The sequence below is a fragment of the Saccopteryx leptura genome, chromosome 1 (assembly GCF_036850995.1).
Source record: "Saccopteryx leptura isolate mSacLep1 chromosome 1, mSacLep1_pri_phased_curated, whole genome shotgun sequence".
Lineage (NCBI taxonomy): Eukaryota > Metazoa > Chordata > Mammalia > Chiroptera > Emballonuridae > Saccopteryx > Saccopteryx leptura.
In genome coordinates this window covers 194,211,318-194,234,796 of record NC_089503.1, presented here as the reverse complement: position 1 = coordinate 194,234,796, position 23,479 = coordinate 194,211,318, and the positions used below count along the sequence as shown (strand labels likewise).

Below are 23,479 nucleotides of genomic sequence, written 5' to 3'. Positions count from 1 at the left end.
TCTCTGAGACCAGAGCTAACCAATATCTCAATGCCATTCCCACTCTTGTGCCCAACTTCACAGTCTTCATTAAATTAAGGACAGAAATATACAACTATCATAAAAAATAAATGCAACGCAAGTTTGGCATTTGTTAGTTGAACCTGTATTTTCAACTACTCTTGAAACACTGCACTGTCAGGACATTTGTTGTCTTGGTGTGGGGAGAAAGGGCACACTTAGGAACTGACTGCAGGGTGGGCAGACGAGCTGGGAACCACCCGAGGCACTGAGTAACACAACAACATTCAAATTGGACTTCCTGAGCACTTACTGTTTTCTATTCTCTTCATCATCTATTCACAGGGAGTCTCATCAAAGACCTTAATGGTGCCCTAGGGGTTCTGCTCTTACAAATGTTGCAACAGACATAGGAAGAGAGGTCTAGAGTGGATGTGCCAATGTGCCTTTGAGAAGACCTCCACTGTGCTTCACCAACACACTCTCATAAGACTGTGGGGTCTGCCCTGACTGCACATGGCCAACGCCTAAGGAAACAGAAAGCAGCCTGACGGATGCACGTGTTGTATGTTTAATAACCAGAGAACTACAGACCAGGTAAAACACCTGGGCAGGTGTCAGTGGTTTGGGAAATGGGTTTTACTTGAGAGAAAAGGAAGGAAGAGAAGGTGAGAATGCTCCAGTCAATTCTTTTCACACTTCGAGCATCAAAGGCAATGCAGTGGATTCGCTTATGGGAAATTCAACGTTATATTTTACATTTTACCTTGGAAGATCGGAAGGTAAACGCTGTTGACTTTATGTCAGCTTTTTCTTTGTCCATGAGTAGAAGGTTTTTGTCTTCCATTAGACTCAAGTATTTTCCCGTGGTGACATGGCGTAGACGGAAAGGCTGGCCCCATCGGATGTGGCTTCCACTCCACCTAACAGAAACAGGTCAGATGTGATCCAATAGCAGTCACAATCACAGGACAAAAAGCAATTAAAACATGTGTATCAGCAATGAACCAAGGTGCTTTTCATACTTTAGAATTTACTAGTTAAAACCTTTTGTTTGATTCACACAGATTTGAAAAATAGTGGTACAGTCAATGTCTAATTATGATTAATTGGAATTCATCTATATAATCTGAAGTACATATTTACCTGAAAAAGAAATATATTCCTATATTCTTTAAATTTAATATTGAAGAACAATTATCTCACTAAAACCAATAAACAAAAAAGACAAAGAAACTGAGAATAGGCACTAAATATATTTGAAGGAGCACACACAGAGTTTATAGAAAGATTAGATGAATGTTGTTAAAAAGAGAACAAGAGCGAGAGTGAGAGAGAAAGGAGTCAAGGATAGCCCCAAGATTAGTGGAGGGCTTAAGAATTTACAAAATACACATGGGATGTAAAGTATAGCATATGGCAGCAACTTTCAACCAGTGTGCCACAAGAATTATTTTTTTGACAGAGATAGAGAGAGGGACAGATAGGGACAGACAGACAGGAAGGGAAAGAGATGAGAGGCATCAGTTCTTCGTTGCAGCACCTTAGTTGTTCACTGACTACTTTCTCATATGTGCCTTGACCAGGGGGCTACAGCAGACCCAGTGACTCCTTGCCCGAGCCAGTGACTTTGGGCTCAATCTGGTGAGCTTTGCTCAAACCAGATGAGCCTACTCTCAAGCTGGTGAGCTCGGGGTCTCGAAACTGGGTCCTCTGCATCCTAGTTCAATGCTCTATCTACCGCACCCCCACCTGGTCAGGTTCCACAATAATTTTTAAAACATGCAATACCTGACTATTTAGTCAGGAACACTGATCACTTTTCCCTTAGACTGTCAATTAAAAAAATGACAACAGCCAATACAATAGTAGCCATTCAGTATGAACAAATCAAAATTTTGCCTATTTTTTTTTGTCAGATTGGCAAATAGATATATTTTTGGTGTGTCGCAGAATTTAGTCATTAATGTGCCATGAGATAAAAATGGTTGAAATTGCTGGCATAGGGAATATAGTCAATAATATTTTAATAACTATGTATGGTGTCAGGTGGGTACTAGAATTATCAGGGGACCACTTTTGTAAATTATATGATTGTCTAACCACTATGCTGTACCCTTGAAACAAATTTAAATAAAATTTAAAAAATTAAGAGAAAGATAAAAAAAAGAAGAAATTAAGAACAATAAAAACTTTAAAAGGAAAAAAAATAAACAGAAAATATAAACTAAGGTTACAGAAAAAAAGATAAAAAGCAAAGTTAGGGTCATTAAAATCTGCTTTTAAAAATAATGACATTCAGGTAAGATAGAAAGGAAGAATCAAGCTCTGTGGCATCCCTGCTGGGCAGCGCCGTGTGAGCTGAGAGCTATGCACACCCCACACTCTCTGTGGAGCGCAGGGCAGACACGCTTCCCACACATATGACTTTCAGTTAACATGCTACTGTGCAAAGTATGGACAGCCTCTTATCATTGACAAGAAAGATGCTGACAATCAAATAATTTTTAAAAACTGAAAATGAATGAGTGGAAAGAATTACCATGCCTATAAAGTCACAAGAAAATATAATGTCAAAGATGGTGTCAATTAGAATTCAATGCAAAGCATAAACGGAATACTGTCAGGTACATTATAAAGAGAAAAAATAAATTCTAAAAGAAATGCACAAAATTATCACTACAAAATTAATCAAATAGATAAAAAGCAGAGATATAAAGGATTTCAATATGATTTTATCAATTAATAAATTTGATTTAATATAGTCATTAAAAACTATTATACTCTACTAATGAAGAGAATTTTTTATAAATTTTTCTATTTTAGTAATTGTAAATCATTTATTTTTATTAAGTGAGAAGTGGGGAGGCAAGCACAGGAGAAGACTCCTGCAAGCGTCCCAACTGATATTCACCCAGCAAGACCCCTACCAGGCAATTGTCTGCCTATCTGGGGCCATTGCTCTATTGCTTGGCAACTGAGCTATTTTAGCACCTGAGGCAAGGCCATTGAGCCATCCTCAGCACCCAGAGTCTACGTGCCCAAACCAAGCCATGGCTGCCGGAGGGGAAGAAAGAGACAAAGAAAAAGAAGGGACAGGGGGAAGGGTAAAGAAGCATATGGTCACTTCTCCTGTGTGCGCTGACCGGGAACTAAAGCCGGGACGTTCACATGCCCAACCGCGGCTCGTGAGCCACATGCAGCTCTTTGACCCCTTGAGTGTGGCTCTTCCACAAAATACCATGTGTGGACGCTACCTCAATAAGGAATGTACCTACCTATATAGTTTAAGTTCAAAAAATTTGGCTCTCAAAAGAAATTTCAATCGTTGTACTGTTGATATTTGGCTCTGTTGACTAATGAGTTTGCCAACCACTATGCCAGGGCAACACCCTACCACTGAGTCAACCAGTCAGGGTGTAAATCATTTTTATTCTGTTTTCCTAAACTGGTGTTTTGACTTGTGACAGTAGTATTGAAAATTAACAGTACCAAAATACTGTAATAAGTTCATTTTTACATGAATCTGTTTATAAAGACAATTACTTTAGGCAAGTTCCCCAATTAAATTAATAACCATGTACCAATAAACTCTGGTAATAACACCATACAGGGTGGGTCAAAAGTATATTTACAGTTGTGAGTGCATAAAACAGTTTATTCTTATATTACTATTTATTAATTATTATATTATTTTCCATGCAAACAACTTTGTCCCACCCTTTATTATCTTAAAAACATACCAACAACAGCATGTTTAAGCATTTCTAGTTTGGTAATAAATAAGCTTTATTTCCTTTTTATAAAATTAAGTGTGCTCATTAAAAATGCCATGAAAAACAATTATTTTTCATATTCATTTTCATGATTTGAAGAAGCATTTGAATATATTTTTCCAAATAATGACTCATCTTAATCATCATAGCAAACAACCTCATTTTCAAAAGAGTCCAAAATTTTGACCAAATGCATGCTTTTCAGCAGAATTTTTAGAGGACATTTTGCTTCAAATTAGCTCAAAGGAATGAGGAGTACTTGGTCACTCTTCATGATTCATTAACCTTTGGTTCTGTTTATACAATAACATAAGAAGGAAGAATTTCAAGTATAATGCATATTTTTAATTGCAACGATCATTCCCATTACAGAAACTAACATATATCCTACTTACAAAGTTCATAAAACTCTGCATTGGGGTAAAATACTGGAAGGTTTCCTATCACAAGTAACTCCTAGTATTAAAACTTATTTTATTAAAATGTTCATGATATTGAAGAACTTTTGACAATACCAAATTTATTTGTATAAGTTTGCAATATAAAGCATGTAACTACTGGGCTACATAAATTATAACAAGTATATAGTTTAGGACCTCATTGGAGGGAAAAAAACAGAGACTATTCCAAATATTATAACATAAATAATGACTTTTGGAAATAAAGTTCTGTAATAAACATAAGCAGGACCTTTGACTATCATTTACTAAGTATAAAAAATAATGAGCTATTGTGTAATGATCGCATATAATTAGAAGTGTAAATTAAATGCAATCTAATTTTGTTTACAATAAAGCCAAAGTAGTTCAAAGATTCAGAAGCTGAAAAAAAATCTTTAAAATAATGACACCCGTTAACTCTGAGCCTCCTGCTTTCTCCTTAGACAAGAAGGTGAAATCAGGCTCACAGAGTAGAATGAAAAAACCTGTCTTTAACCTTTTAAATGTTGACAAAACACCTTCTCGGCCTCCTGCCGCCACATTCCCTGCTGTCACTTGGTCACCTGGGTTCTGGGAGGCAGTTGGCAGAGACTCAAACACCACTGGTGAAATGTCCCGTCAGCTCCGGGGACCAGGTCAGGCCCTTTCTGCCCAGCGGCTGTCCCATTCAAAGCTCAAACCAACACCTCACTTTCAATTTCCTACTTCAAATATCAGCCCTCAGACGAGAAACAGAAAGATGTGCAAGAACAATCAGACTTATGTAATTACAGTTCACCAACCATATGGTTGACAATAAAAATGAAGACCTGCAAGGTTTTCAGGAGCTCTCATTCTTCCTTTTTTAAATCTAAAAATTGAGATGGATTTAGGACCTTATTTGCTCAAAAAACATTCATTTCTTCAAGCACATGATCATGAAGGGCGAATGTATCTATAAATGTAAAAACATCTGGAGTCTGTTCTTAAAGCAAAAAACCTCTAAACTTCACTTTTGTTGACTGTTTCATTTCTCTACTTAGCTGTCATTTTTATAATACCTAAGGTAAAGGAAACATATCTCTATACTTATAACCCATCTCTCTAAACTCTCTGAATAATTTATGAAACATAAAAGCTATGAGTTTACTTTTTTTTTACTTTATAAGTCTGTCTCTTCTTTTTGATCTCATTAAAAGATGTATTTCCAAAAATTTTTTACCTTTAAATTCAATATTTATAATAAATTTTAATGTTTAAGTGTATTTGTTCAACTATTTATATAGAATAAAATGTAATGTCAATTAATCATTAACAGAGTTAATATAGGAAAACTTTTTAAAGTTATTGACATACATGATAGGAAACAAATTTAATTTATATACATATTTTTGTTGCAAAAAGATATGAGTGAGCAAGAAAGTTTTTCAATCATAAAAAGCATGACTGGGATAAAATTCTGTCTTGGAGAGTAGCAAACGTGATTTCAATGAGAAAGAATACATCATTTTTACTATTAAAGAAGACCATGCTCAAATATATTTTCAAATACATTAAATAGGATTAAATCACAGTAGTATTTAGAACTGCTTTTAAAAGATAGTATAATTATTTTATTTTAAAATGTCACTACTTATAATCCACTGTAACTTAAATTCTATGCATCTATTTCAAGTGACAAAAAAAAGTTCTATGTCATACCTTACCATGTTCAAGGATGTACAAAGCTTTTCAAAAGTATTTCCTGGGATATATAAAGCAAAAACAAGCAAAGAGCACCACAGTACTTGGATCAGCATTACATAAGTATTAACCTCAAAATAATAAGTCTACAAAGATACTTATTCTATAATAGATTGTTCTTTATAACTATCCATGGAGTCTTATAATCCTAAATGAATAATTTCTTTAAGTATGACATAATAAAAGGAAAAAGACATTGGAAACTTCCTGTTTTCTAGCTAAAGAACTGAACCGTATAATCATTTTTAAAATCTACTTTAATTCTATTAAAAATAGTTCAAAATGACACTTTTATTATCAATATTGCATTTATAAAAGTCTATCTCTGAACAGCTTTTTGAAATTACCAGAAAAAAAACTACATCATCTATATAAATGCTTATTTCTCTAATGAATACACAGTGACTTCACAATACCATCCAGACTGCTGACTCAGCTCTTATTTGTAAGTAAATATAGCAATTGCCTGTTTCAGTTTCCTCTGTTTTGCATGCACCTTTAGAAGGTTCAATCCAGAGCCTGCCAGACCTGAAATGTATGCAGGCTGTCTCTCTGAACCTGACTCACTCTGTCCTGGTACATTTTGTGCCAGGAGATGCACAGACAGATGGAATGAGATGATGTTTTAAGAACCGATGAGACTAAAGACAAAAGCCGATTCCCAACCACCTGGGAAACTGAGGCTAATAAAGGATAAATAATGGGGGGTAGAAGGGAAAGTGGAGAGAAACTCCATCTCAGCGCTTCCTTTGCTGGATTGCCGTAGTTATGAGTGTGACCATTTCACACACAGCACAGTAAAGAGCCCCAGAAAGGTCTGCACACTCAGGCAGTGCTCAGATGCTCTACTCACGCGACTCTGAGTGTCTCCAGTTTCCACAGGGACCGCGCATGAACAGACACTGCACCACCTTCATAATGAACCATTCTGTAAAAAAAAAAGAAAGAAAAATGTCCAATTTTAACATATTTCACTCTTGAAGTCTATTTTCTAAATAATTAAAAGAGAAAAGCAAATGCAAAGCCTTTGAATAAACAGTTAAAGTCATACTTTTTACAGAAGATAATTGAGCTAGAAATAAAAATATACAATAACACTAACAGTTATCACCATAAGACTGCCCTAGATAAACATTCAATGTAAACATATCCCCATATCATTTTCTCCTCTGATCCCATTCATTCCCTCTCCATCTCCCTCTCCATCTGACCAGTGGGTTCTGAATGACCCTGATCCCTCATCATAACCTAGAGTTTCAGGGGCCATCAGTGACCAGTGTCCACAACATGAATTTTAGTCATGGCTGTGAATATAATCATGTAGACAGCTTTTAAAAATCCTTAAATTGTGCCCTCACCAATGACCAAATCTTCATGAAAACCATGGTCCATCAGTTTCTAAATGGCAGACTAGTGTTACCATAGCAATTCTTTGCTGTGCACTGGAGGACGGTTACCACATCCCTGGTCTCCACCATCTAAATGCCAGCAAAAGCCTTCCCCCTCACTCACTCCCATTGTCACAACCAAAGATGTTTTCAGACATTTCCAAATATCTCCTGGGGACAAAGCCGTCAGTGCCATAGAGCAGTGGTTGGCAGTCTTCAGTGACTATTAGAATCACTTTGCAGTTTCTGGTGAAGTGGAACCAAGAGAGGCCCAAGAATTTGTATTTTTAACAAGTTCCCAGGCACTGCTGACATAGCTGGTCCAAATCCATAAAACCACAGAGCTAGAACCACAATTTCATGAGAGCACTCATTCTCAGTATTGCCTGTATGTTAGAATCACCTGGAAAAACTTAAACACCCCAACACACAGACAATTAACAGACCAATTAAACCAGAATCTCTGGGTATATACTTAAAACAGTGAATGACATGATACAGATGCAATGTTTATGTGTGTATGTGTAATATGTGAAGATTTTTAAGTCAATCCAGAACTTTAATAAAGATCCTGTACTTGGATCTTTTACATTTTCTGACCATAACCAGGAAAATTTGGAAATACTAAAATGATTTTTTAAAGCCTGACCTGTGGTGGTGCAGTGGATAAAGCGTCGACCTGGAAATGCTAAGGTCGCCGGTTCGAAACCCTGGGCTTGCCTGGTCAAGGCACATATGGGAGTTGATGCTTTCAGCTCCTCCCCCCTTCTCTCTCTCTGTTTCTCTCTCTCCCTCTCTCTCTCCTCTCTAAAAATGAATAAATAAAATTTAAAAAAAAAGTAAAATGATTTTTTAAAAATTAACAATTTGGAAAATTAAGAAATTCTCCTAAATGATTTAAGAATTAAGAAATTCTCCTAAATGAGTCAAAGAGGAAATAGAAATTAGACCCTCTCCAGAATTCATAAGCATCTATGATTCATGGGTCTACTCTGAAAAATTTTAGTCTGCAATCCCTTAATTATTAAAGAAGAAATAATGAAAACAAAAAAACTGAAGAGTTGTCTGAAAAGATTAAATACAGAACAAAAAGAACCAAGAGAAAATAAAAAGAGGAAGAGAGTCTCAGATGTGTTAAGATAAATTAGATTCAGGAAACTAAATGACATACTGCAGGGATGCTGGTCTCTGCATATTTGGTAAACAGCCTGCACAAGATGGAGTCAGTGTGAACAGGTCCGCTAAGTCAGATCTGGCCAAGCCATGATGGTACGCATGCACGTCTGCCATATGTAACTAATACTATTACCCTCACTTTTTATAATCATGCCTTGGTGTCACTTTTGTGTGATTTACTATAAAATTCCTGTGCACTGCGTCAGGCTGCTGCCAACATACTACATCTGGCTGATGCCACCACCGCCCAATAAAGTATGCATCATCTACAGCTCCATGGGTCTTTTTCTAGCACCTGGCCCCTCGCACCCCTCTGTCTTTTACCTCCAAACACATGAATATTTTTCTGAGCAACAATAAATCACTATAAATCAGCCACATACGTGTGTGTGTGCACGAATGCAGACATGTCATTGGTAGGCACATAAGAGAAAGCTGTCAAGCAGTGAACACCAGGCTATTAATATTAATTACATGGAAATAAGATGTATGAGAATTAAGCTTGAAAACAAAAGAAAATGGATTCTAAGATACAAATAGCATAAACAATATGTTTATGGAAAATTGTATATATTATACATAAAGTATCTGGAGATTTATTCAAATGTTCTACCCGCTTTCATAACTTTTCATTTATCGACTGAATCTGACAATGTTCCTTTATTATTTATATATGTAGAAATGTAATGATATAGGGGAAAATACTTAAGAACACAAATATAAAGACAAAAGTTGGATCCTCCTTCCTACTTGAAATATTTTTAGTTTTATCTGGTTGACTTTCTTGAATATTTGTCTCCCGAAGAGACTTCTACCTTTAATCATTTCTCTTTATTGTTTTTAAAATGCTTCCCTGGCAGGTGTGGAGACTCTGAGGACTGATTACAATTTTCTGCTGCTGTCTGAGGAATCTGCTATTATACAGAGTTCCCATATAAGTACATGGCTTGTGTAGAAGAATTTCAACAGTTGTCTAATCCAGTCTTCATGGGCTATTTTAGACTGAAAACTGGCACCATAATATCTAGATCCTAAGTATAAGAATCTTAGTCCACCAAAAATGAGAGTAAGGACATTCAAACTTATTTAGAAATCAGTCCAGCTTGAGAAATACTCTTTCCTATGAAGAGATTGTCACTTTTCCCTACAATGCATCTCAAGTATCAAATCAAAGTCCAGGAAAACAATTGTTTGAAGACCAACAAGTTTACCAAATGGTTTTCGAGTCCAAATTTAAATTCATACAACTAAATGATCATCTTCAGAGTACGTGCCTTTACCAACAGGAAGACTGAGAGTCTCTAAGAAATTAACCAAACACAGCAACAGCAGCTTTAAGCTCATCAACACAAGAGACACAAATAGCAGAAAAGGAGACAAATTCAAGAGAAGGCCAATGGGTATGAAAACACAAAGGTACCTGTGGAGCTCTCCATTTCCTGAAAAATTTTCCAACAAACCAGATGAGAAAAAAAAATTGTTAAAATAACTGGACATCAGTATTATTTGTAACAAAATAAAATTTTTCAAGGATCTTCCCCCTAGCTCATAAATCAGAAAAAGTCAGTCACTGTAATTTCATCAAAAGAATTTTTTTTTCCAAGTAAGAAGAGGGGCAATAGAGAGACAGACACCTGCATGCACCCCTACCAAGAACCACCCAGCAATCCCATCTGGGCTGATGCTCTGCCCATCTGGGGCTATGCTGGCAACCAAACTATTTTTAGCACCTGAGGTGGAGGCTCCACAGAGCCATCCACAGTGCCTGGGGCCAACACACCCAACTCAATCGAGCCATGGCTGCAGAAGAGGAAGAGAGAGAGAGAGGGAGGGAGAGAGAGAGGAGAGGGGTGGATATGCAGACAGTCACTTCTCCTGTGTGCCCTGACCAGGAATCGAACCCAGGACATCCACATGCCAGGCCCATGCTTTACCACTGAGCCAAATGGCCAGGGCCCAAAAGAAATTTTTAAAATATGCAAACCTAAGACCAATGCTTTGTGCCTTGTTCAATGGCAATTTGAAAATCTCCAGTTTCAGACTCTAATTTATGTCTACATAACACATTATCCTCCACAAAGTACACTTCATTAAGGAGCTCATATTTCAGGCTGAAAACATAAACCTGCCTGAAGAGGCTGCTTCAGGTTATTCTTTTAACAAGTACAATTCTTCCTATTATGTCATCAATTCCACTTTTAATAAGTATTATATTATCCACTGAAATAAAAGTAGTGAGCTATTTTTGTATCTTCATTATAAAATACATTAAGTCTTATCTCAATTGTCAAACCACTTGTTTCTCAATATCAAAAGGGCTCTTTGACTGGCAGGATAACACATCTTCAGAATCTAATGTCAGAAAAAACTAGCAATAGCAGACTAATGAAAGCACAAGTTCTTACAAGTTCTTCACAGCCAACTGAGTGGCAGATATTGGCATATATGGATAAGAAAATTTTACAGGATATGCCATTCCAATTAGTGGGTTGTAACATAGAATCATAAAACAATTTATTAATAAAAGATCTAGCCTGGCCTGACCAGGCGGTGGTGCAGTAGATAAGAGTGTTGGACTGGGATGCAGAGGACCCAGGTTCGAGACCCCGAGGTTGCCAGCTTGAGCGCGGGCTCCTCTGACTTGAGCAAAAAGTTCACCAGCTTGGACCCAAGGTCGCTGGCTTGAGCAAGGGGTTACTTGGTCTGCTGAAGGCCCGTGGTCAAGGCACAGATGAGAAAGCAATCAAATAAACAACTGAAGTGTCACAATGAAAAACTAATGATTGATGCTTCTCATCTCTCTCCGTTCCTGTCTGTCTGTCCCTATCTATCCCTCTCTCTGACTATCTCTCTGTCCTTGTAAAAAAAAAAAAGATTTAGCCTGACCAGGTGGTGGTGCAGTGGATAGAGCACTGGACTGGGATGCAGAGGACCCAGGTTCAAAACCCCAAGGTTGCCGGTTTGAGTGCGGGTTCATCTGGCTTGAGTGCAGGGTCACTAGCTTGAGCCCAAAGGTCACTGGCTTGAAGCCCAAGTTTGCTAACTTGAGCCCAAGGTTGCTGGCTTGAGCAAGGGGTCACTCGATCTGCTATAGCAGAGGCACATATGAGAAAGCAATCAAGGCACATATGAGAAAGCAAACAATGAACAACTAAGCCACAAGAAAGAATTGATGTTTCTCATCTCTCTCCTTTCCTGTATGTCTGTCCCTATCTGTCCCTTTCTGTCCCTGTCACAAAAAAAAAAAAGACCTAATGCTGTAGAGAGAACCCTCCCCCACAAGGACACCACTTTCTTTCCCAGGATGCCACCACACAGTTCCGCTGAATGGCATCACAGGTATGAGCTCATGCTTTGCAAGGATTGGGAAGGTGATAAGTTACTCTCACATGTGATTGTTATTAATTTTCTGAAGATGCCACATCCTTGTATGGACTTGTGCAAAGTTATTTAACTTCTGTGTACCTCATTTCTTTAAGTAAATGAAGCTAATTGTCATTGGGTTCCTGTGAGGAAGGAATGGATGACATAACCCATGCGACCCCTGGGAAGAGCCCTTGCACATCAAACGTCAGCTTTGAGAGGAAGATGATGGTGGTGGTGTTATGTTCAATCTTTTCAGATAGGGAATTAAGGATGCAATATTGTTTGTTGAATTAAACTGTCAATAGTATCATATACTTGTTTATAATCAAAGGTACATAAGTCCTAAATTATAAAATTGCTTGGGACAACCTAAGTAGGAAATGAAGTCATAACTCTGACTCTCCTCACTAGCCTCTTCCTAGGGTTCATGGCCTGGTTCTAGCAAGTTTTTAGCCATGATCTGACTACTCCTTTTGCTTCTAGTAGTTCTAGGTAACAAATAAAGTAATTATTTTATTTATGTCTGCAGTCTTCAAGTTCATATGCAAATCACACAATCAGGAGGCTGACAAGTCCCAAGAACTGCAGTTGGCAGGCTGGACACCCAGAAGCCCAGGAGCACTGACTATATGAGGTCCAATTCAAAGAGTGACACCATAGTCCAGACACCAAAAAGCTGATGTTGCAGTTTCAGTCCAAAGGTAGACAATAATTAATGTCTCAGCACAGAGGAAGTCAGGCAGGGGGCGTCCCTTCTGATTCTTTGAAGCTGGAAATGGGGAGAGACAGTCAGACAGACTCCCGCATGCGCTCGACCAGGATCCACTCGGCACGCCCACCAGGGGGCGATACTCTGCCCCTCCGGGGCATTGCTCTGTTGTGACCAGAGCCACTCTAGCGCCTGGGGCAGAGGCCAAGGAGCCATCCCCAGCGCCCGGGCCATCTTTGCTCCAATGGAGCCTCTGCTGCGGGAGGGGAAGAGAGAGACAGAGAGGAAGGAGAGGGGGAGGGGTGGAGAAGCAGATGGGCGCTTCTCCTGTGTGCCCTGGCCGGGAATCAAACCCGGGACTTCTGCACGCCAGGCCGACGCTCTACCACTGAGCCAACCGGCCAGGGCCTCCACTCGTGCCTTTAACTGATCAGATGAGACCCACCCACATTAGGGAGGGCAATCTGCTTTACTCAGTGTATCAATTTCAATGCTAAATTTATCCAAAAACACCCTCACAAAAATACCCCAAATAATGTTTGACCAAGTCTCTAGGCACCCCATGGCCCAATCAGGTTGACACATAAAATTAAACATTACAGTAAGTAATCAACAGAAAATCCAACTTATCTATCTTGGAACATACTTCTTAATATGGAATTATATTCACATTGTGAGTAAGTCATTATTATTCCTCCTAAGATAATTACAAATAAATTCAGAGTATTTCAGAGCACTTAGTTCATCCCAAAAAACTTCAGTGTGATCAATGAAGTATAAGCAACACAACTGTCTCATACCTAAATTACAAAAGAACAATTAGGACATTTTCAATCTACTTTCATTTCTTCAACATAAGGAAGTATAAGGAGGTTAGTATATTATTACAAAACTGAATAGATTGGAAGTCGATTATTACTGCATACCCCCGACTACACTTTTTCTCACATTTACCATTTACATACATATGAATTTAAAGCAAGGAACAATGTCACTTTTAGAGTTATATTTTTTTCATACATTCTGGTTTCATTTTTGTCAAGAGAGAAGCTAGAATATGTAACAAATGCTAAACACCAAAATAGAGAACAACAATAGTAAAAGGTAATTTAGTAAGTCACATCAAATTTTGATAATGAATCAATTACATAAGTTAAAAATAGAAAAGAGTAGCTTACTAGACTCTGAAAATTGCTTTTCCAATTCAAATGTTTATGACATGTTTGCATTGAATTCAGTAGGGACAAAAATAGCCCTATCAAGTATTTTAGTTACTATAACTCAGGGTGATAACAGTGTCAGAATTATTCATTTTTTCTAATGATGTTTAATGACTACATCATAGATGACAGAATTCAATTCTCTTTTGAAAAAATGTTTTTAAACTTAAAATTGTTTTTTAATCTTAATAAAATAAATTATAAAAGTCATAGTTATTATCCATAAAATTACTGTTTTTTAATCTCAAAAGAAATTTTTGGCTTCAATATATGTAGCAAAAATGAGTACTTTTATCCTTTTGTACATAATATCATTGAACATTCATAAAATCCATACAGCAGCCTGCTGAAGAAACAAACCACAATATCATATCACAAATGCAGAAAGCATTTGATAAAACCCAACACCCAGTCATGGTAAACTAGGAATGGAGGGGAACTTCCTCAACTTGAAGATTATCTATAAAAACCCTACAGTTAACATAACATAATACCCACTTTTCAGTGAGATACTAGATGCTCCCCATAAGATATGCTGGTCCATTTCCAGTTCACCACCGCTTTAAGGATATATTCTGAAGTCCCTTGCTAACAAACCTGTTCTTTGCTGGTACTGTCCTACCATTTTGATCACTTCCACTCTGTGATCCCGTCACTCTGCCCCCTGCTCAGCCCCTCAGCCAGTGCAATCCCCTCGAGAGAAGGGTCTCAGGATTGGGCTGGGGGAACAGGGATGCTTCCCTAGAAAGTAACTTGAGTCAAGGTGCTTCTGATATGAAAGGCTCTTAGCCAAGAATGTGGGACCCACAGCCCTCAAACTCGATTTCTACTCACTCAGGTTGGTATGCTGATTTAGTAAAATCGTTTTTCTGCCCTCCCTGAATTACAAGCAGACAATCTTTCAGGAATCAGCAAAATAATACAAATGGGGGACCTCTAATCCTTGAGTTAGCCAGAGTGGTCCCCAATGCCAGCACTCGTTGTTCTTAAACATCCTACATATTCCTGCCTTGCCTGATCTCCCTCAGAGGGTAGAATGGTAAGTAAAGTATGTTCTCTACAATATAATTTTTAAAAGGACTGTGATTGGCCTCTCCCAGATTAACATTTATTTTTCCCTCAACAGAGTGTTGCTGAATCCTTAATAAATTCTCAGTTCTTTAATGACTGCTTGCTCTCAGTCACTTCTATACCCAGCATATGTCTAAATGCCTACAACATGCAAGTCCCTGAATAAGCATTAAAGGCACTGAGTTCAAGTCATTGAAAATTCATCCCAGGATAAAAAGGTCATTTCAGAGTGAAATTACAAGAGTTTCAGTTTACACATTTTTCCTCCCTCTTTTCCAAGTGAGAGGAGGGGAGAGAGAGAGAGACAGTCTTCTGCATGCATCCTGACCAGGATCCACCCAACAACCCCCATACGGGGCTGATGCTCTGCCCATCTAAGGCCATGTTAACAACCAAGCTATTTTTAGCCCCTGAGGGGGAGGCTCCATGGAGCCATCCTCAGTGCCCAAGGCCAAGTCACTCAAACCAATTGAGCCACGGTTGCAGGAGAAGAAGAAAGGGAGAGACAAAGGGGAGGAGTGAAGAAGCAGATGGATGCTTCTCCTGTGTGCCCTGACTGCGAATCGAGCCCAGGACATTCACATGCTGGGCCAGCACTCTACTGCTGAGCCAACTGGCCAGGGGCAGTTTACACATATCACAGAAGAATTTCTGTTCCTACCACCGTCTTCAGTGTAAGTGCCTATCAGAGTGTCTGCAGAACAGCTGGGCCACAGGCAGGTGCAAAAGCAGCCATCAGAGTCTGACAGTGGCAGAGATGAGACGTTCGTGCCTACACCCAAGCTAGAGCAGCTCTGTGCATGCACTCAGGGGCGGAGTCTGCAGCAATATTTCTATCCAAGTTGCTGCACAAGAAAAACAGGTATGTTTTGACATGTGTCATCTATTAGATGTAAATGAGTCATCTCAGGTTCAAACAAGACTACTCTTCTAGTTGATATTAAAAGACTCATGTAAAAAGGACTAGACAGAAAAATGGCAAAATACACCTTCTTACTTTCATTTTTCACTCCATACAGAAACCAATACAACCATAAAGGCATTTGGAAATTAAAAAGAAAAGGGAGCTCTTTTTTATCCCCCTAAAGGTATTGTTTATATCCAGATTAAGTTAAATAACCTAAATGTGGGTAAGTAAAAATGGTCTGAAATTTTCATTGAGAAAATACGGAAGGTTTCTTTTTTTTTTAAAGTTGGTTTGTAATCCAGTGTCCCTTTTTCAATTCACTCACTTTAAGTGCATCAAACACCCCAATTGTTTTTTCATTTCTATCCTGAGAATATTTTCAATTCTTTGCCTTCAAACTATGTTTTTGAAAATTGTGCATTCTAGCCCAGTCATTCCCTGAGAGAGTGGCCCATTGATGGGAATGGTGATGATGAAGAAGAAGCAGCAGAAAGAAGAAGGAGAAGGAGAAGGAGAAGGAAGAAAGAAAAAAGAAGAAGAAGAAGAAGAAGAAGAAGGAAGAGGAGGAGGAGGAGGAGGAAGAAAGAAGAAGGAAGAAAGAAGAAAAAGAAAGAAGAAGAGGAAGAAGAAGAAGAAGAAGAAGAAGAAGAAGAAGAAGAAGAAGAAGAAGAAGAAGAAGAAGAAGAAGAAGGAAGATGAAAAAGAAGAAGAAGAAAGAAGAAGAGGAAGAAGAAAGAAGAAGAAGAAAGAAGAAAAGAAGGAAGAAGAAGAAGAAGGAAGAAGAAGGAAAAAAGAAGAAGGAAGAAAGAAGAAAAAGAAGAGGAAGAAAAGAAAGAAAGAAGAAGAAGGGAAGAACAAGAAAAAGAGAAGAAGAAAGGAAGAAGAAGAAAGAAAAAGAAGAGGAGGAGGAGGAGGAGAAGGAGGAAGAAGAAGAAAACAATGGGCTGGAGCAAGGAGAGGGTGTTCTCACTCTCAGTAGGAGTCAAGTATCAGGGGATGAGTAAATTCTCCCTCAAGGGAGAAGAGACCAAAAAAAAAAGAGAAAATCACTCTCCTTTATTTCGGACTTCCATCAAAACTGTTTAGCAAACCCATCCCATTTCCAGACCAAAGCCAAAAAGGTATGCGCAGGACCTGGCGGGGACCATGACGGACACGGGTGGAGAAAGGCCTTATGTGCTAACTTTACCTTGATCACCCCGGAGCACAGTAGAACTTCCAGGCAGGGCCTGAGCACACTCAAATCTGCAGAGACAGCGTCCTCTAAAAGCATTCACAGACACAAATCATGCGTCTGTCTAGGCCAGACTGAGACATTTAATTCATCATCTCAAAAGCATATCATGCTTTATTATTTACAATTCATGCTCATTAAATCCTCATAATATTAAAAGGGGCATGGAGACAAAAATATTTTCATGTATACATACAGCAAGACATCCTGTTGTACAAATATAGCATTTATTTCCAGATATTATCACAAACAATAGTTTAACTGCCCTGCATTTGAAAGTAACAAGACAGAGTAAAAACCGAGAGTGATGTCTGATAAGATGAAAAATGGAACACCTCTCCCTTGAATTCTCCCTCCCCTTCTCTCTTTCAAACACACAGACAAACATGAACACTCTGCATTTTCTTCTCTTCTTTCTTTATTTCTATTGCTCTTATCAACACCTCCTGTATTTTATCAATTATCACCAGGGTCTGTGTGCATTTATAAATAAGCCCATTTATGTTTGTATTGTTCCATGTCCCCTCTAGAATGTAAACTCCTTGAGGAAAGAGACTTTTATCTTTTCATCTACTACTATAACCCCAGTACCCAGAACACACTAGTCATTCCATAATTTTTTACTGAATGAATAAAATTACATACTTGTAAGGTTTACAGCAAAACCTGTAATACAAGTAATGCTTCTCAAAAAATATTCCCTTAATACCAGTTTGCAAATCACAGGTCCTAAATAATAATTCTGAATAATATCCTCTAATTTTATTTTTTAAAATTTATGACCTTAAGAATATGACATTTGGGCCCTGGCTGGCTGGCTCAGTGATAGAGCGTCTATCAGCATGTGGATGTCCTGGGTTCAATTCCCAGCCAGGGCACATAGGACAAGCGCCCATCTGCTTCTCCACCCCTCCCCTTTCCTTTCTCTCAATCTCTCTCTTCCCTTCCCGCAGCCAAGGCTCCCCTGGAGCAAAGTTGGCCCGGGCACTGGGGATGGCTCCATGGTCTCTGCTTCAGGCGCTAGAATGGCTCCGGTTACAACAAAGCAATGCCCCAGATGGGCAGAGCATTGTCTCCTAGTGGGCATGCCAGGTAGATCCCAGCTAAGCGCATGCTGGAGTCTCTTTGCCTCTGTGCTTTACACTTTAGAAAAAAAACAAAAAACACACAACATTTGGCCACTTGGCTTAGCAGCAGAGCATCCTGGCATGTAGAAGTACCAGGTTCAATTCCCAGTCAGAGCACACAGGAGAAGCACCCATCTGCTTCTCCAACCTTTCCCCTCCCCCTTCTCTCGCTCTTTCTCTCTTCTCCTCTCACAGCTATGGCTCAATTGGCTTGAGCGCACTGGCCCTGAACATTGAGGATGGTTCTGTGGAGCCTCCACCTCAGGTGCTAAATATAGTTTGGTTGCGAGTATCAGGCCCCCAATGGGCAGAGCATTGGCCCCAGATGAGGGCTGCCAGGTGAATCTTGGTTGGGGCGCATGCAGCAGTCTGTATATCTCCCTTCTCACTAAAAATATATATATGACATCCTTAGTTTAGACAGGGCAAATTTAATCCCTAAATAAATATGTGTGCATATTTTATTACCGTCATGTAAAAATAGACAGAAATAATAAGATAAAATCCAGAAATCCAGTGACAGAATCTAAAACAGGAAATACACCCCATATAAAATAGTTCACACTTAAAATAAAAATTGATAATCAAATTCCAAGCCTCTAGAATAAAAGCTTATGTTTTTTTCTTTTTCTTTTTTAATTACATTTAACATATAATATTACATTAGTTTCAGGTATGCAGCATAGTGATTAGAAATTTATATAATTTAAGAAGTCGTTCCCCAATTATTCCAGTTCCCGCCTGGCACTGTGCATGGTTATTACAATATCACTGACTGTATTTCCCACACTGCACTTTACATCCCGCTGACTATTTTGTAACTGCCAATTTGTACTTCTTAATCTCTTCACCTTTTTCACCCCATCTACCAAGCCACCTCCCCTCTGGCAACCATCAGTGGGAAAGTCTATTTTTAAAGCAATAATTAAAACACTATGTTGCATCTAACAAGCACAAGACCCTGCTTCTCCCCAAATTGTCCTCTCCCCATCTGACGAGTGTTAGAACTGAGTAACTGCAATTCCACAGTTAATGCTCAAACATCTCTCCCTTCCACCCAGCGGCTCACAACCTCTCTAGGTCAGGTTTATACAACTTTTATTGTTTAGACAAGGTGTATCCCAGTTATTTGATAGCCCTGTGTCTTCCTGGAAAAATCTCAAGAAACCAAATTTAATACATAAAAGGAATATGAGCAGGAAGTGTAGGGGGAAATATATTTTTTTAACCCTGATAGGCATCATTCTCCAATTTAATTACATTTAATTAAATTATATATATGCTCTTTAGTATAAGAGTGTTTTTAATACTCTCTTGAGAATGCAAAGGTAACCGTATACATATACAAAAACAATGAAGAGGAAGTTAAAAGACAATTGCATTGGTATCTAGCGTTACAGACCCATCATTGAAGAGCATTGTCAATCACTATCATAGTAATTATGTATGTTCAGTAAATGTCAAGGGAGCAAGACCTGGGAGACTGACAGACTCATCCAGGAACACAGCACTCATGGTCCCTAAATTACTCAGAAGTAAGTGTCTCTCTGGACAGCTCCTTAATCATTCCACCTCTTCTTACAACAAACCTGACTTGACTTGAGTATTTCGTGAGAACCGCCAGGTCAAATTATCACAAGGAGTGATGAGGAAAAAGAAATTGTATATCTTTCCCTGAAATTGATCTAGCTTTCAAATCACTGTCCAAAGTCAAACTATTTTTACTCCATTTTTAAAATGAACCAAAATATACATTTTAGTTTATCATATGTGTTTCCTCCCGCTCCACAGATCCCCGTCACTTAGAAGAGCGTGCCACAGGCGTGCTGTGCCCGGCACATACCTGGTTCCCAAAAGCACTGGTAACTTGGGGAGGAAACACAGAGACAGAGAGAGACAGATGTCTACACAATGATATTAATAAGATTTGATATAATGAAGTATTCTATAAATATAGAAGTAAAGGAATTATTTTTACCATTATATGAAAATAAATTGCTTAATCTCACCATATCATCAGGATAACTCTTCTAAGTTCAGCAACAGCCTTAGGCTCCCGCTGCCTGTTTCTGATTCATTTTCTCCCTCAGGACATGACCTGACATCCATTTCAATCTAATTCTGCCCATGTAAACATGCTGTACAGAGGACACAGGGGACGTGTCCGTACTGACATCACCACCTAGGAAGAGCTGAGACATGTTGATCTCAATGTGACACAGAAATTCTCAACATCAAATCTAGAATGGGGGTGGGGGACAGGCTTCACCATGTATGCAACAAGAAAGTGGATCCAGACAATATTAACACATCTTTGATGTTTCCCTTGGTTTTCTCTGCAATAATAGCCAGCTGTCTAAAGAATTCAGAGGAAATGTGCCCCGTCGGAAACATACTAGTTGACATACAGACTTGCGGGGCCCAGGAGAAGTGAACAACTATTGTCCCATCCAGTGAATAAGTCAAGGAAGTCTGGAATCTGACACTGAATATTCTCGTTTAAAAATGAAAACACCTGACCCTCGCTGGTTGGCTCAGCAGATAGAACACTGGCGCAGCATAAGGGTTCAATTCCAGGGCAGGGCACAGAGAAGAAACAACCATTTGCATCTCCCCCACTCCCTCTTTCCCTTCTCTCTCACTTCCCCTCCAGCAGCCAGTGGCTTAATTGGTTCGAGCGTTGGCCTCAAGCACTGAGGGTAGCTCCACTGGTCCAAGTGTCAGCCTCAAGCACTAAAAATACTCAAATGATTTGAGCGTTGGCCCCAGATGGGGGTTGCCGGGTGGATCCCAGTCGGGGTGCATGCAGGGAGTCTGTCTCACTCTCTCCCCTCCTCTCACTTAAGAAATAAAAATGAAAACATCCAATTATTAAAACAAAAAGTATGCTCATCCACTCCTGGCTTTCAGACCTGAGTAAGGATGAGAGAGCCCTGCTCACTACACTCCATCCAATACATCCAATTTGAAAGAATCGGGGTTTTGCTTAGATGTGGTGTAGTATCTCTTCCTCCAGCATCTCTGCTCTAGCACACTGTCACCCCATGCCCAGGGTCCCTCCAATTTTCCCACCTTTGAATAAATGCTGCTCTTATGTCTAAACAGTAACATCAAAAATCTGTGATCTCTTCATAAGTGTCAAGTACTGTACAGGCATGTTTTCACTGAATGTTCACAGCAACCCTGTGAACCAGTAGTTGATACTTTCATTTCTGCACTTTACTGAGAAAAATAGTGTTTACAGAACTTAAGTCACCTGCACACATTGCACAGCTAGTAAGTGGCATGGCCGATTCTGTAGCCCAGAGCCTGCTACCTTCACCAAAAATCTCTTTGTGTCTGCAGAAAGGGGGCTCCAGACCACTCGGTCTACATGTATCATTTACCACACCAGAGATGGGACGCAGCCTATTGCTGCCCTGAATCTACAGTAATAATACATCAGAACATCTAGCACACCCACACCCCTCCTATGCTACCACGACTACCTGCTGGGTCATTCTGACTCCTGAAGACCTCTTCACCTACCTAGGTCCTACATGTCAGCGTTATCCAGGGCTCCACCCTCCTCCTCTCTGCTTAGACCCTCCAGGGCAGGGGTCCTCAAACTGCGGCCCCCTGAGGCCACTTATCCGGCCCCTGCCGCACTTCCGGAAGGGGCACCTCTTTCATTGGTGGTCAGTGAGAGGAGCATAGTTCCCACTGAAATACTGGTCAGTTTGTTGATTTAAATTTACTTCTTTATTTTAAATATTGTATTTGTTCCCATTTTGTTCTTTTACTTTAAAATAGATATGTGCAGTGTGCATAGGGATTTGTTCATAGTTTTTTTTATAGTCTGGCCCTCCAACGGTCTGAAGGACAGTGAACTGGCCCCCTGTGTAAAAAGTTAGGGGACCCCTGCTCCAGGGCCTTGCAGCCTTCTTAAAGCAATGCCAAATTGATAAACTCTCTCCCTAATCTCAGCTCCTCCCTCTAACGCAGTTCCCATTCCTTCCATACTCCCCATACACTTGAGATCAAAATCTAACCCGGCTTTGTCTATGTTACAGACTCAAAAATTTCCACTTCCTGCTCAATGCCCCATGGAGTCTCTGCACTCACCAATGTCCAAAATGTCCTTCATGCCCTGTCTGTCCACCTGCCCCAGGCCTCAGCACCATCTCTTCAATGGCTCATAACCATCTCACTGCCCTGGATTCCACCCCTTCTCCCCCACTCCCCACCGCATTCATCCCTAAACCAGTCAATTTGACCTCCGAGGTCTGTGCTCCAGGGGATCCTCTGCACACTGGCAGTCACTCTCCAGGATGACTTTCTCACTTTCTCTCACTTGGATGACAACGGCCTTCTCCCACTGATTTCCCTGATTCAGACTCCGTCCATCTCCGACCAGAGCTCCTCGTGCCCAGCAGGGCTGTTCTGTTAAAGCGGATCTGTCCATTTCACCCCACATCCTGCTCCTTCCCCCCAACTTGGACTAGAGCCAGCCAGGGATGGCATGAGGCCACTCTCTCCTCTGGTCCCCCCTTGGCTACCACCCTGTCCCTTGTCACTCTAGAACAGTGGCTGTTCCCAGGACACTCTGTCTCCCTTTCAGTCGAAGGTTTATTCTTCTGTTTGGAATTAATTCCTCAAACCATCTGCCTTTTGAATTCCCTCTCATCTTTTACACAAACCCTAATGACACCATCAGCATCTTCATCAGAATCTGCTACACAGAGTATTTTTAGTGTAGAAAATATTCCAGGCTCTGTATTCCACCCTCCAGGATGTGCTTTCCCCTTCTGCCTGGTGATGGAGGTGAGACAATGACCCAGACCTCAGAGCAACCTTTCACAAGACGAGACAGCTGGTCAGTGACTGCTGACTTTCTAAATGTGCCCAGTAGCTTTCTTAAAATTACAAAAAGAAATATGTATTAAATAATATTTACCTAAATGTGTATGTTAATATTACAAGAAACATCCCCCAAAACATAAAAGACCTGTAATCAGTGATCTAGACAATCTTCTCTCACAGAGATCTCTCATGTATGTAGGAAACTTACATATTCATCTATTTGTGAGTCAAAGCAGAGCATGCAAATCATCCTAAATATTCCTGGTTTTGTAGCATTTGTGCACTTTCCCCAATGATCCAGACTACATAATCTTGGCCTAATGTCAGATAATATTAACACGTGACAGGTGTTATAGTTATATACAATATCAGGGAAAGTGGTCAATTCTATTATCAATGGCAATAAATGGGAGGTAATAGAAAAAGGTCCTAAATTTTATACAATTTGAGAACTCTGATTTTGAAATGAATTGGAGACTAAATGTTTCCAGAAAGATAATT

The 23,479-nt window shown here is 39.5% G+C and overlaps 1 protein-coding gene across 2 annotated transcripts in view; it reads right to left on the bottom strand.

Moving 5' to 3' along the window:
* The window catches only part of LOC136404475 (ryanodine receptor 2-like), a 650,806-nt gene that overhangs the window by 345,277 nt on the left and 282,050 nt on the right, over positions 1 to 23,479 (bottom strand). For both annotated transcript variants that reach the window (XM_066383777.1, XM_066383773.1), the window contains 2 exons: positions 6,792 to 6,866; positions 767 to 923 (listed from right to left, as the gene is read on the bottom strand). In XM_066383777.1, the coding sequence (XP_066239874.1) occupies positions 767 to 923; positions 6,792 to 6,866 (232 nt within the window). The remainder of the gene's footprint in view (positions 1 to 766; positions 924 to 6,791; positions 6,867 to 23,479) is intronic.